The 13,140-nt window shown below is 45.6% G+C and overlaps 1 protein-coding gene and 2 non-coding genes across 6 annotated transcripts; all 3 read left to right on the top strand.

Annotated features, from left to right (window-relative positions):
* Positions 1 to 180: 180 nt before the first annotated feature.
* EEF1B2 (eukaryotic translation elongation factor 1 beta 2) lies at positions 181 to 11,277 on the top strand. 4 transcript variants are annotated; one of them, XM_053362019.1, is made up of 7 exons: positions 181 to 363; positions 2,281 to 2,403; positions 5,755 to 6,996; positions 8,561 to 8,684; positions 8,910 to 8,976; positions 9,593 to 9,718; positions 11,083 to 11,277. In XM_053362019.1, exons 1-7 carry the CDS (start codon positions 284 to 286, stop codon positions 11,235 to 11,237), a joined length of 1,917 nt encoding a protein of 638 aa, XP_053217994.1. In that variant the 5' UTR covers positions 181 to 283; the 3' UTR covers positions 11,238 to 11,277. The 4 variants fall into 4 exon arrangements, with proteins under 4 accessions (XP_053217994.1, XP_053217975.1, XP_053218003.1 ...); XM_053362000.1 differs by having other exon boundaries at positions 5,755 to 7,092; XM_053362008.1 differs by having other exon boundaries at positions 237 to 363; positions 2,281 to 2,431; positions 5,755 to 7,092.
* Positions 8,764 to 8,841, top strand: LOC128403277 (small nucleolar RNA SNORD51). The gene has a single exon (XR_008327923.1). It is a non-coding gene; the product is annotated as a small nucleolar RNA SNORD51 (small nucleolar RNA).
* On the top strand, positions 9,214 to 9,345 carry LOC128403317 (small nucleolar RNA SNORA41). Its single transcript, XR_008327932.1, has one exon. It is a non-coding gene; the product is annotated as a small nucleolar RNA SNORA41 (small nucleolar RNA).
* Positions 11,278 to 13,140: the final 1,863 nt, after the last annotated feature.

The raw sequence follows: 13,140 nt of genomic DNA, 5'->3' as shown, positions 1-13,140 counted from the left end.
CTTCCTTGATTGACGTGAGAGCTGATCCCGCCTCCTCCTGTCATAAATCGGAAATTTTCAAAAACGGCGGGGCTTGGGCGTGTCCGTTGGAACGGCCTTGAGGGGCGGAAGGACACGTCGGCGGAAATCAGCTCCCGTGGCGGAGGGATCTGCGTGCGTGCGTATATATAAGAGCAGCGGAGGCCGAGCGCCGCCCTCTTTCCCTGACGGCCGTTGTGGTGGCTGTTGTGCGCGCGCAGCCGGTCTCTTCCCCGCCTCCCGCTCCTGAAACTTCGGCGCCATCATGGGCTTTGGGGATCTGAAATCCGCCTCGGGGCTCCAGCTTCTCAACGCCTTCCTAGCCAGCAGGAGCTACATCGAGGGGTGAGCCGCCCTCCGCGCACCCCGAAATATATCCCTTTTAAACGCCAGCAGTAGGTCCCGCTTTTCCCATTCATTGGCCTTCGCTTCTTCCCGCGTGGCTGCACGAAGAGGGTAGCGGCCTAGCCGTTGGAATGAGGACTAGCGCCTTGGCAAGTCTCTTTTGGAAACCATACTGTACTTTGTGCGCGCGCGAGAGAGAGAGAAAGGAGCTATAGATGGTCGTAGGTGTATCTGCTTGACACCCTACAGCTGGCCCCTACAATCAGTTTATTACAGTCATAGACCAGCAGTCAGAGAATAGAATATTAAGTGGATAAAAAACCTGATAATTAAAACAGACAGTGGGATTGTGATTTAAATTGGTGCTTATAGGAATCCTGTTACATGAACAGTGCCAAGATACCAGTAACCTCACTGTACGTGGCACCTCCAGGGCTCAGGCCCATAGGTTTCAGCTATACTTTGTCTAAATGCTAGCTTGTAGTTTTAAATAATAGAGGAACTAACATTTTAAAGTATATTAGTAATAATTGTATTTATACCCAGGCTCAGGGCGGCTAACACCAATAAAATCACAGTGAAAGCATGATAGGGGAAAAGAGAGGGGGGGAACCAATTTAAAATACAGGCTAAAATTCAGTTTAAAATACAGCCTCATTTTAAAGTAGCCGATAAATCTTAGCCTCTAGCCCTCCTACTTTCTGAGGGGCGTCATAAGGCAAATCATGGTTACGAATACCAGCCCTAGGAGTGGTACTTGCTTCTCAGGTCAGGCTTGTCTCCCACATAGGCTCACATTAGTTAAAAAGAGAAGAGAGGGGCTCTGTCGTAAGCCTGCAGGCACAAAGGAAAGGGGAGTTCAAGGCCCCAAAGCAGCCGCCTTTTAAGACTGAATTTATATATGAATAGGTGCTGGTTCCTGTTCCTTTGGGTGGTGCAAGCTGGTCATTACTCCCTTCCTCAGATAGGTAGCTAGGCCTTACCCTATCTCTTGTTACCCCTGCCCTTCTGCTCTCTAGTCCCATCAATTATTCTGTTGCAGATTTGGGGCTCTGGGAGAGAGCGGTTTGCCTAAGGAATTGATGGTTTATGGGGCATTTGAACCACCAACCATCTGATTTGCAATGGTTACCACGTGCCCCTTACTAACACATTTGGCCATTGTTTGGGATAGAAGCTGGGTGGTTTGGGGATGGAGCTATTCTGGTTCTGACTTGGGGGGGAGAGAATAAAAATACAAGGATGGGTTAGAAAAGTAAATGGGAGAAAAATACAAAGATGGGTTGGAAGAATACATGTGAAAATATGTAAGCTTAAAGTAACTTGTTCCAAGACCACATGGCAATCTTTGTGTGTGGATCATGATTATTAACATGGGATTTGCAACCTGCCGTAATGCCCAAAAGTGAGACTTTACATCATTTAAAAAATACATCAGTGCTAGATGTGTTGGGCCTACTTGGAAATGGCTTGGACCTTGATTATTGCAGATTCTGTATGAGCTTTTGTTGTGGTTCTTGGGTGGTGGAGTATTAAGACTCTAACCCAGAAGTAATTGATATGGTTAATTAACCATAGTTAACCATTTTGTTCAAACTGGGAAAGTGGTGGTTATCAGTTCTGGAACAATCCATGATATGAAAGTTTGAAGTTGGTCTCTTATATTGCTGGAAGCTGGCTTGTTCTGAAGCTGGTCTGGTAACCATAATTTATTGGTTCAGGTGAACAGAAAATTATAGTTAATAAGAACCTTCCTGGTTTATTTGTAGCTTGCACAAAGGGGCTACAAACTCTTGTTCATATCTGCTTATTTGGGAGACATCTGAGTCTCTTTCTGAGATGGATTTCACTTTATATCTGTGGTGCTTTTCGTTTTGCTGAATGAAACAAATTTTAACCTGGACATGTTTTCTGTAGGTATGTCCCATCCCAAGCAGATATTGCAGTTTTTGAAGCAGTTGGTGCACCCCCTCCTCCTGAGCTGTTCCATGCCCTCCGCTGGTACAACCACATTAAGTCTTTCGACAAACAAAAGGCAAGGTAGGGCTCAATTTGCTGTCATTTACAGGTTTGTATTCAATGTAGCATTAAGCAACAGAGTGATTTCTCTCTCCTTATCGCCCCCCTTTTTCTGAGGGTTCCCAAAACTCCCCAAAGCAGATTTGGAGATGGCATAAGAGGGGTGGGGAATCCCATTGTGCTAGTGTAACTATGTAATGACACCCAAAAACTTTAGACCTCTTTTGTCCTGGATAGCCATATACAGCACCAGCAGTAATCTGTGATGTGGATGCAACATTTTTCTATTTCTGAAACTACCTCAGGTGGAATTGTGCTATTGTAAATGTTTCATCTGCACAAGCATTCTAGCTTTTCAGACAGAACTATTCCCCTTTGCCATGTGAACACACACAATTTCAGGGGGAGAGGGGAAAGTTTCATTGTACAAAGGGATACCCATCTTGCTGTTGCGTAATAATAATAATAATTTTATATTTATATTCTGCCCTCCCCAGCCAAAGCTGGGCTCAGAGCGGCTAACATACAAGTAAGACAATGCATAAAAATGAGCGATCAATAAATTAAGATACATCCCACAATTAATTCAAACAAATTAAAATTAAAACTGGACAAGTTACAATCTTCAGGTTAAAATTGAGGGCAGTTACCAACTGTTTCCTCTGATTTTATAAGCACCTGTGAGTGGTCTGGGAACCTCCTTCATGCTTTTTCTTATACAAGGAGAAAATGAGTCAGACTGAACCCTGACCGAAGGCCTGGCATAACATCTCCGTCTTGCAGGCCCCACGGAAAGATGTCAAATTCCACAAGGCCATAGTCTCTTGTGACAGCGGGTTCCACTAGGCCGGGGCCACAGTTGAAAAGGCCCTGGCTCTGGTTGAGGCCAGTCTGATCTCTCTGGGGCCCAGAATCCTTAGGATCTGCGGACTGTAAGGTCCTCTGTGGGGCAAGGTTAAAACCAGCACCTTAAACCTGATCCTGTACTCCACCGGAAGCCAGTGCAGCTGGTATAGAATTGGGTGAATGTGATCCCACGGCGAGGACCCCGTAAGGATTCTCGCCACGGTTTTCTGCACCCGCTGGAGTTTCTGGGTCAGTTTCAAGGGCAGCCCCACATACAGTGAGTTACAGTAATAAAGCCTGGAGGTGACAGTCGCATGGATCACTGTGGCGAAGTTGGGGCGAGAGAGGTAACGGACCAATTACCGTATTTTTCGCTCTATAACACGCACCCGACCATAACACGCACGTAGTTTTTAGAGGAGGAAAATCCGTAGGCATGCCACCCGTAGGCATTCCCTCCATAACACGCACAGACATTTCCCCTTACTTTCTAGGAGGAAAAAAGTGAGTGTTATGGTGCAAAAAATACGGTAGTAACATCAAAAATAGGTACAAAGCGTGTCATAATGGCCAGTTATGTGATTAGGTTTCTGTTGCCTTAATGGAGCTTATACTTGCTGTAGTGTATATCGGTGGCACTATGGTCTAAACCAGGGTTAGTCAACCTTTTTATACCTACCGCCCACTAATGTATCTTTCTTTATGGTAAAAAATCCTTACCGCCCACCAGTGCTTGATGGAAGGATTAGCTTGTGCCATAGAACCCCTACCGCCCTCCTAGAATCCTGAAACGCCCACTAGTGGGCTGTAGGGACCAGGTTGACAACCCCTGGTCTAAACCATTGAGCCTCTTGGTCTTGCCAATCTGAAGGTTGGTGGTTCGAATTCAAGGGAAAGGGTGAGCTCCCGTTGCTCTGTCCCAGTTTCTGCCAACCCAGCAATTCTAAAGCACACCAGTGCAAGTAGATAAATAAGTACCGCTGTGGCAGGAAGGTAAATGGTGTTTCCGTGCACTTGGCACTTGGCATGGTGTCCCGTTTTGCCAGAAGCGGTTTAGTCAGGCACTCCTGTCTTCCACTGCCTCCTGCAGTTTGGTCAAATTCATGCTAGTAGCTACGAGAACACTGTCCAACCATCTCATCCTCTGTCGTCCCCTTTTCCTTGTGCCCTCCATCTTTCCTAACATCAGTGTCTTTCCCAGGGAGTCTTCTCTTCTCATGAGGTGGCCAAAGTATTGGAGCCTCAGCTTCACGATCTGTCCTTCCAGTGAGCACTCAGGGCTGATTTCCTTCAGAATGGAGAGGTTTGATCTTCTTGCAGTCCATGGGACTCTCAAGAGTCTCCTCCAGCACCATAATTCAAAAACATCCATTCTTCGGCGATCAGCCTTCTTTATGGTCCAGCTCTCACTTCCATTCATCACTACTGGGAAAACCATAGCTTTAACTATACGGACCTTTGTCGGCAAGGTGATGTCTCTGCTTTTTAAGATGCTGTCTAGGTTTGTCATCGTTTTCTCCCAAGAAGCAGGCATCTTTTGATTTCGTGACTGCTGTCACCATCTGCCGTGATCATTGAGCCCAAGAAGGTAAAATCTGTCACTGCCTTCATTTCTTCCCCTTCTGTTTGCCAGGAGGTGATGGGACCAGTGGCCATGATCTTAGTTTTTTTGATGTTGAGCTTCAGACCATATTTTGCGCTCCTCTTTCACCCTCATTAAGAGGTTATTTAATTCCTTCTCACTTTCAGTTGTTCCATATGCAGTTCTAACTGTTGCTTCATGTCTCATATAGAGATTTCTCAGGAGACAGATAAGGTGGTCAGGCACTCCTATTTCTTTAAGAACCCCCCCCCCCAATAGTTTGCTGTGGTCGACACAGTCAAATGCATTTGCGTAGTCAATGAAGCAGAAGTAGATGTTTTTCTGGAATTCTCTAGCTTTCTCTATAATCCAGCGCATGTTTGCAATTTGGTCTCTGGTTCCTCTGCCCCTTCGAAATCCAGCTTGCACCTCTGGGAGTTCTCGGTCCACATACTGGTTAAGCCTGCCTTGTAGAATTTTGAGCATAACCTTGCTAGTGTGTGAAATGAGGAGAATTGTGCGGTAGTTGGAGCAATCTTTGGCACTGCCCTTTTTTGGGATTGGGATGTAGACTGATCTCCAGTCCTCTGGCCATTGCTGAGTTTTCCAAACTTGCTGGCATATTGAATGTAGCACCTTAACAGCATCATCTTTTAAGATTTTAAATAGTTCAGCTGGAATGTCATCACTTCCACTGGCCTTGTTATTTGCAGTGCTTTCTAAGGCACATTTGACTTCACTCTGCAGGATTTCAGGCTCAAGGTCAACAGCCATACAATCTGGGGTGTCTGGGACATCCGTATCTTTTTGGTATAATCCCTCTGTGTATTCTTACCACCGCTTCTTGATGTCTTCTGCTTCTGTTGGTCCTTACCACTTTTGTCCTTTATCATATCCATCTTTGCGTGAAACGTTCCTTTCATATTTTCAATTTTCTTGAACAGATCTCTGGTTGGAGAAGTAACCAGCAACCCCCTCCAGTATCTCTGCCAAGAAAATTCCATGGACAATAACATCAGGCATATAAAAGTCATGACGTTGGAAGATAAGCCCCTCAGGTCGGAAGGCGTCCAACATGCTACTAAGGAAGAGCGGAGGACAAGAACAAGTAGATCCAGAGCTGATAAAGCGGGTGGGACAAAGCCAAAAGGACACTCAGTTGTGGATGTGCCTGGAAGTGAAAAGAAAGCCGAACGCCTTAAAGGAAAATATTGCATAGGCACCTGGAATGTAAGATCCATGGACCATAGTAAGCTGGATGTGGTCAAACAGGAGATGGCAAGAATAAATATTGACATCTTGGGCATCAGTGAACTAAAATGGACCGGAGTGGGCGAATTCAGTTCGGATGACCATCATATCTACTACTGTGGTCAAGAATCCCATAGAATAAATGGAGTGGCCCTCATAGTCAACAAAAGAGTGGCGAGATTGATACTCGGATACAATCTCAAAAATGATAGAATGATCTCGATACGATTCCAAGGCAGACCTTTGCACACCACAGTAATACAAGTTTATGCACCAGCTACCGATGCTGAAGAAACCGAAATTGACCAATTCTATGAAGACTTACAATGCCTTCTAAAACTGACACCAAAGAAGGATGTTCTTCTCATTATGGGGGATTGGAATGCTAAAGTAGGGAATCAAGAGATAAAAGGAACAACTGGCAAGTTCGGCCTTGGAGTCCAAGACGAAGCAGGGCAAAGGCTAATAGAGTTCTGCCAAGAGAACAAGCTGGTCATCACAAACACTCTTTTCGAACAACACAGGAGACGACTCTACACATGGAAATCAGCAGATGGGCAGCATCGAGATCAGATTGATTATATTCTCTGCAGCCAAAGATGGAGAAGCTCTATAGAGTCAGCAAAAACAAGACCTGGAGCTGACTGTGGTTCAGATCATCAGCTTCTTATAGCACAATTCAAGCTTAAACTGAAAGCAGGGAAAACCACTGGGCCAGTAAGATACAATCTAAATCAAATCCCTTATGAATACACAGTGGAAGCGAGAAACGGATTTAAAGATTCAGATTTGGTGGACAGAGTGCCTGAAGAAAAATGGATGGAGGCTCGCAACATTATACAGGAGGTAGCAACAAAAACCATCCCAATGAAAAGGAAATGCAACAAAGCAAAGTGGCTGTCCAACGAGGCCTTACAAATAGCGAGGGAGAGAAGGCAAGCAAAGTGCGAGGGAGATCGTGAAAGATACAGGAAATTGAACGCAGATTTCCAAAGAATGGCAAGGAGAGACAAGAGGGCCTTCTTAAATGAGTAGGCAAAAAAGACAACTTTTAAAAGGCATTAATTATATACTTGTATCAGTGCAGACTATTCCTTGTGCAGTAAAGATCTAATCGAGGATGATAGGAAATTGCTGTAGCTCCTCAGAAATAAGTTGGTGCATATAGAATAAACCTGTGAAATTGAATGTTGTGTACCCTGTTCAAAATTTTCAGGCACCAGGTGGAGCTCTTCCAATGCTTTTCAAAATGTTTTATTCCCTTTTCCCCTCCCTTCCCCCGAATTAAAAACATTTCTGGCTAGCACTGCATGAGAATATGGCTGTTTTAAGAGAACTCCAGGCTTGTGGCAAAACACTTAATCATACTCAGCGGCTGGGCTTAATGAACTGACAGGCAGCGGTGGGGTGGGATGGAGGGTGCCTCAGGTTGGCCATTTATGCAGAGTCATGCTTAGAGCTGCGGCTTTTGCGTGGTGATCCCTTGGCCGCAAGCGCGCAAGCAGTTTCCCAGAGCAGCTACAAATCCAGGGTCAGACCAAAGATTTATTATGGTTGGGGGAGAATACTGGGGGGGGGGGCGAAATAGCGGAAGGAAATATTATATCCTCGTTAGACAACTTGGCTTAGATCTGGTCCTTTTCATGCGGCAGACTGATGTGGAGGAATGGACTGTACCACTTTAGGCTCCGGGGGGCGGTATCAACTTGGTTATTCCTCTGCTAAGAACGCCCTGGAATTCAATGTGGAACATAGCAGGGACAGGGCTGAATTGGAATCTTTCTGCTCTAAGAAAGATTTATTTGCAGTGAGTCTTTTCCAAAATGAGAGAGCACATGCACTTCGTTATAATAATAAATGAGCACATTTGGGCAAAAAGATTTCAGTTCATTCTATAACCTTATTTGAACCTCATTCTGTGGCAGGCATAAACCCAATCTCCCATGCTTGCATGTTTGATTTAGTGACTAGCCCGTTGGGACCCCTGACCATTAGTCGTGACCGACCCTGGGGTTGCGGTGCTCATCTCGCTTTATTGGTCGAGGGAGCCGATGTACGGCTTCTGGGTCATGTGGCCAGCATGACTGAGCAGCTTCTGGTGAACCAGAGCAGCACATGGAAACGCCGTTTACCTTCCTGCCGGAGTGGTACCTATTTATCTACTTGCACTTTGACGTGCTTTCGAACTGCTAGGTTGGCAGGAGCAGGGACCGAGCAACGGGAGTTCACCCCGTCACGGGGATTCGAGCCGCCGACCTTCTGATCGGCAAGTCCTAGGCTCTGGTTTAACCCACAGCGCCACCCGCGTCCCAAGCCTGTTGGGTGGCAGGTGCTTTTTCAGCTGGCATCTGGTATCTTGCCTTTGAAACGTCTCCATGGTTAAGTGGTGGCTGGTTTGTTAATTAGTTGCCCAAACTGGGACACATTTTTGCAATTTAATTCTGGGTCGTATGTAGTTAGAAGGGCACCATATAAGTTCCGTCTGGTTTTTCCCCCTAGTCTGCCTGGAGTGAAGAAGGCGTTGGGAAAATATGGCCCTTCAGATGTTGAGGACTCAACAGGCACAGGTGGAGACAGCAAAGATGACGATGACATTGATCTCTTTGGCTCTGATGAAGAGGAGGTATCCAGAATATTTTTTCTTTCAATTTCCAGTTGCAGAGAGGTCTCATGAGCCCACATGCATTTAAACAAAAAAGAGCCTGGCAACATGATGAACAAAACCAAATCACCATCTTTCGGCTGAAAACATGATGATTTGTTTTACCTGACATGTCCAGGTATACTTGATCACTGTTTGGGAACAGTTGCTTTCTTTTTTTCCAACACAATCTCTTTATTTTCATAGGAAAGTGAAGAAGCAAAAAGATTAAGGGAGGAGCGGCTTGCTCAGTATGAATCAAAGAAATCCAAAAGTACGTTATCCAACTCCTTCGCCTTTGAATTTATGCACTTTGAATTGCTTTTTGATTAGGGTTATTGTGAATTAAAATCAGCATAAATAAGTTACAGCAGAACTTTTTCCCAGCTATTTCCAATGTTTTTTCCAGGCTGTGGAATAGAAACCATAGGAAACAATTGTTTACAATCAAATCCTGTGCTGTGTTGCTGAAGGGGAAATTCTGCCTCCTCTAATTCTAACCAATGCAGGATCCCACAGCTACTGGCCTGAAACTGCTCTGTACTGTAGCAGTTGCAGTATTCCAACTGTGGGAGATTAGCAGTTACACTATGCAATGCTCCTTTCTCCACCAGGGAAGGGAATTTCAGTGTAACAGACAGGACTGTGTCTTCCACACTTCATATTCTTGTAATAGCCTAGTTGGATAGAGAAATCAATGTTCCATTTAGCAGTACTTAACGTTTCTGTAATGTATTACGCTGCTGTGTAATGATCTTTTTTTTTTTTTAATGCTTTTCTTAACCAGTATAGGTTAAACTTGCAACTAGGTGCATTTGTAGAGAATTCCTGGTTTTAATTGGAACAGTCTGCTTTGCTGCTTTTCCTGAGCTATCCTTTGGTTTCTCTAGAGCCAGCGCTCGTTGCCAAGTCGTCCCTCTTGTTGGACGTGAAACCTTGGGATGATGAGACGGACATGGGCAAATTAGAAGAGTGTGTCAGAAGTATTCAGGCGGATGGCCTGGTTTGGGGATCTTGTAAGTAACTGGCCGACAATAGGAGGCTCATAGCTCTCTGGCAGAGCACACAGTTTATATGCATAACATCTCGCTCGATTCAGATAGCTCTTAAATTGTAGTCCGAAGAACTTGATGGTGCCACTTACTTCAATTCCCAGGGCAGTGGAACCTAGCAAGTAAGAAGATCTGGAGAGCTTCCAGATCTACTACAGCTGCATACGGCCTCCCAGTAGTTCTCTGAGTTTGAGAGAGTAAATTTTTGGCGTTTCATCAGAGCTGTTGAATAGATCGTGGGGTCCAGAATGGCTTACGTAATGAGCTCCACAATCACATTCCATTTGTGCATTTGACAGGCAGGGGGTTGCATCTAAATATTTGGCCCATTGGAGAAAGGTTGGGGGAAAGGAAGGGTAAGAAACCATCTCCACTAGCGGAGGGGTAGCACTGCCAGGAGGGTGCTTGTATATAGCAAGCACCAAGTACATGTGTGCAAAGCAATGCTGCTAATGGACAGCCCTTTGAAACAGTAAAGGTGGCAAGGATTTTGCCCTTTGCAGAAAAGTCTAGAAAAACCTGGTGAACTGGATGAACTCTGTGTCCTCATTTTCTTTGTGATGTATTCAACAGTTAAAGAAGTGATTTGGTGAAGGAAGGTATCTGTGGCTGGGGAAACCCAGCCAGATGGGTGGAGTATAAATAAATTTATATTCCCTCAAAGATAATAATTTATAATGTCTCACTTCCCCACTGTCGGTCTGGGAGAATGGGCTCCTCTAATCTGTTCCCTTTATGGCCAGGCGTATGTAGCTTCCACTTTGAGGGCCTAATCCTGCCCCCCAAAAAGATCCTACCAATTTTGGCAACAGCTAGGGCAGGCAGATGCCAGCGCTCTGATGGGGCTGCAAATTGCCCCCCCCAATCAGATTGAGCATTTGATGAGCAGAGAGGAGGCAGTGATTCTCCTCAGCTGATCTGCATGGGTAAGCTATTGGGGGGGGCAGCAGGTGAATGAGAGTGTGGGGTGGCAGCACCCACTTTTGGTCATATCCATTGCTGGGTGGGGCCTCCACAGGGTTGACCCAAGGGTGAACGTGGTCCTTGAGCCAAAAGTTAGGTGCCCCTTTTCCTCTAAAAAAAGAAGTCTAAATTTTTCCCCTTTTGCATTCCCCTGGGGGGGGGATGTAAATGTTCACAGCTTGCTTGTGTATTAGCTGTTGCAGAGAGGTCAGGTTTAGGCCACTGGCTATGCTTTCTCCCTATCGGAAGCCCCGACACCAGCCAAGATTATGATGGGGCAAAATTCTTGTCGGTCCATAAGCCTGAGTTTGCGTAGATAGAAAAGAGGTGAAACGTCACTTACAGCTCTTTCAATTGCTTTCTAGCCAAGCTGGTTCCAGTTGGTTATGGAATCAAGAAACTTCAGATTCAGTGTGTAGTTGAAGACGATAAAGTTGGAACCGATATGCTGGAAGAGAGGATCACTGCGTTTGAGGATTATGTTCAGTCCATGGATGTGGCCGCTTTCAACAAAATCTAAGCCCCAATAGCACCAGGAATAAAACATTAGCAACACTCGAGGCTTTTGTGTGTGTTTTGTATGTCCCAAACAGCCGTTTAAAATAATGCATCATTCTAGTTGCATTGTCACCATTCATAGCGTGGCCCCCTTTTCATTCCGAAGGCAGTCTTCACAAGGGAAGGTATAGGTTAACGAAATCAATTACACTTGCTTCAGGAAGAGAAGGGGGTGCAAGGAAAGGGCTTCTCTCAGGCAGGGTCTGTAACTGAGTGGCAGGGCACATGCTGTGCGTGCAAAGCATTCTGGGTTCAGTCCTCTGGCATCTCCAGGTAGGTTGGGGGGGAAAACCCAGAGAGGCCGCTGCCAGTCAGTGTAGACCAGCGGTTCTCAACCTGTGGGTCCCCAGATGTTGGACTACAACTCCCATCATCCCTGAGCTAGGGGTGATGGGAGTTGTAGTTCAACATCTGGGGACCCACAGGTTGAGAAAGGCTGGTGTAGACCATGGGTAGGCAAACTAAGGCCCAGTCGACTTCTAAATCCGGCCCACTGACAGTCCAGGAATCGGCATGTTTTTACATGAGTAGAATGTGTGCTTTTATTTAAAATGCATCTCTCGGTTATTTATGGGGCATAGGAATTCATCCCCCCCCCCCAAATACAGTCCAGCCCCCCACGAGGTCTGAGGGACAGTGGACGTTTCCCCGCTGAAAATGTTTGCTGACTCCTGGTGTAGATAATACTAAGCTAGGTGGAGAAAAGGGCCTGATTTGGTATAACACAGCTTCCTCTTCGCACTGCTCAGAGAGGAAAGTGAACTCTCTGGACAAGATACAAACTTGGGGGATGCAGGTAGTGCTGTGGTCTAAACCACTGAGCCTCTTGGGCTTGCAGATCAGAAGGTCAGCAATTCGAATCTCTGCAATGGGGTAAGCTCCCATTGCTCTGTCTGAGCTGCCAACCTAACAGTTTGAAAGCACACCAGTGCAAGCAGATAAATAGCTACCACTGTGGCGGGAAGCTAAATGGTGTTTCCGTGCGCTCTGGTTTCCATCACTGTGTCCCATTGCACCAGAAGCGGTTTAGTCCTGCTGGCCACATGACCTGGAAAGCTGTGTGGACAAAAGCCAGCTCCCTCGTCCTGAAAGCGAGATGAGCCCCATAGTCGCCTTTGGCTGGACTTAACCATCTAGGGGTCCTTTATCTTTTACCTTACAAACTTGGATAGTTGACTAGGCTACAGCAGTGGAATACTCCTGGGAGGATACTTTCCAGGGATAACATGAGGGAGACCATTGTTTTATGCTTGATTGTCTAGAGCAAGACTTGACGTTACCATAGTGGGTTTTTTACCGTGGCATTGCTTCTTCCATTTGTAGGGTGTTTGGTGCAAAACGACACAATTCAAAGGGGCCTCGTGCAACTTTTGTCATTGGCTCCAAGGCTCTGGGTGCTAAAGAATTCAGTGTCTTGATCAAGCGTGTACTCAACCTGGTGCCTTCTTATCTAGCACAGCCGTCTTAGTACAGTAGAGGTACTATGTGGTTTCTCAGTTTGGAATGGAGGAAATACATCATTCACGCATCCTTGCAGTCCCACGCCTGTTAAAAAGAGGCTGGCAAATGCTCAAGTAATATTACTTCTCAAGTAATATGGTAGCCTTTTGGATTGAGGTGCTGGTGAAACACAAAATGACAACAAAACAGGCTTCCTTGGATATCTGTTTTGAGTATGCTTGGCAACTTAGTCCTCTGGTGACAAAACCCATTAGCCTGCAGAAAGTGCGCTAGATATAATAAATATAAAACATGCCTTCTATTGAAAAATGTGATAGGAGGGGGGGAAAGAGTAAATCTACCTAATTTTAATTGCAGCCAATCTCCCTGGCTGTATGCAAAGGTTTCTTCTATGGATGTATTGG

This window comes from Podarcis raffonei, chromosome 1, assembly GCF_027172205.1.
Source record: "Podarcis raffonei isolate rPodRaf1 chromosome 1, rPodRaf1.pri, whole genome shotgun sequence".
NCBI lineage: Eukaryota > Metazoa > Chordata > Lepidosauria > Squamata > Lacertidae > Podarcis > Podarcis raffonei.
Note: the sequence above shows the minus strand (reverse complement) of the source record. Positions and strands in the feature narration are given on the sequence as shown.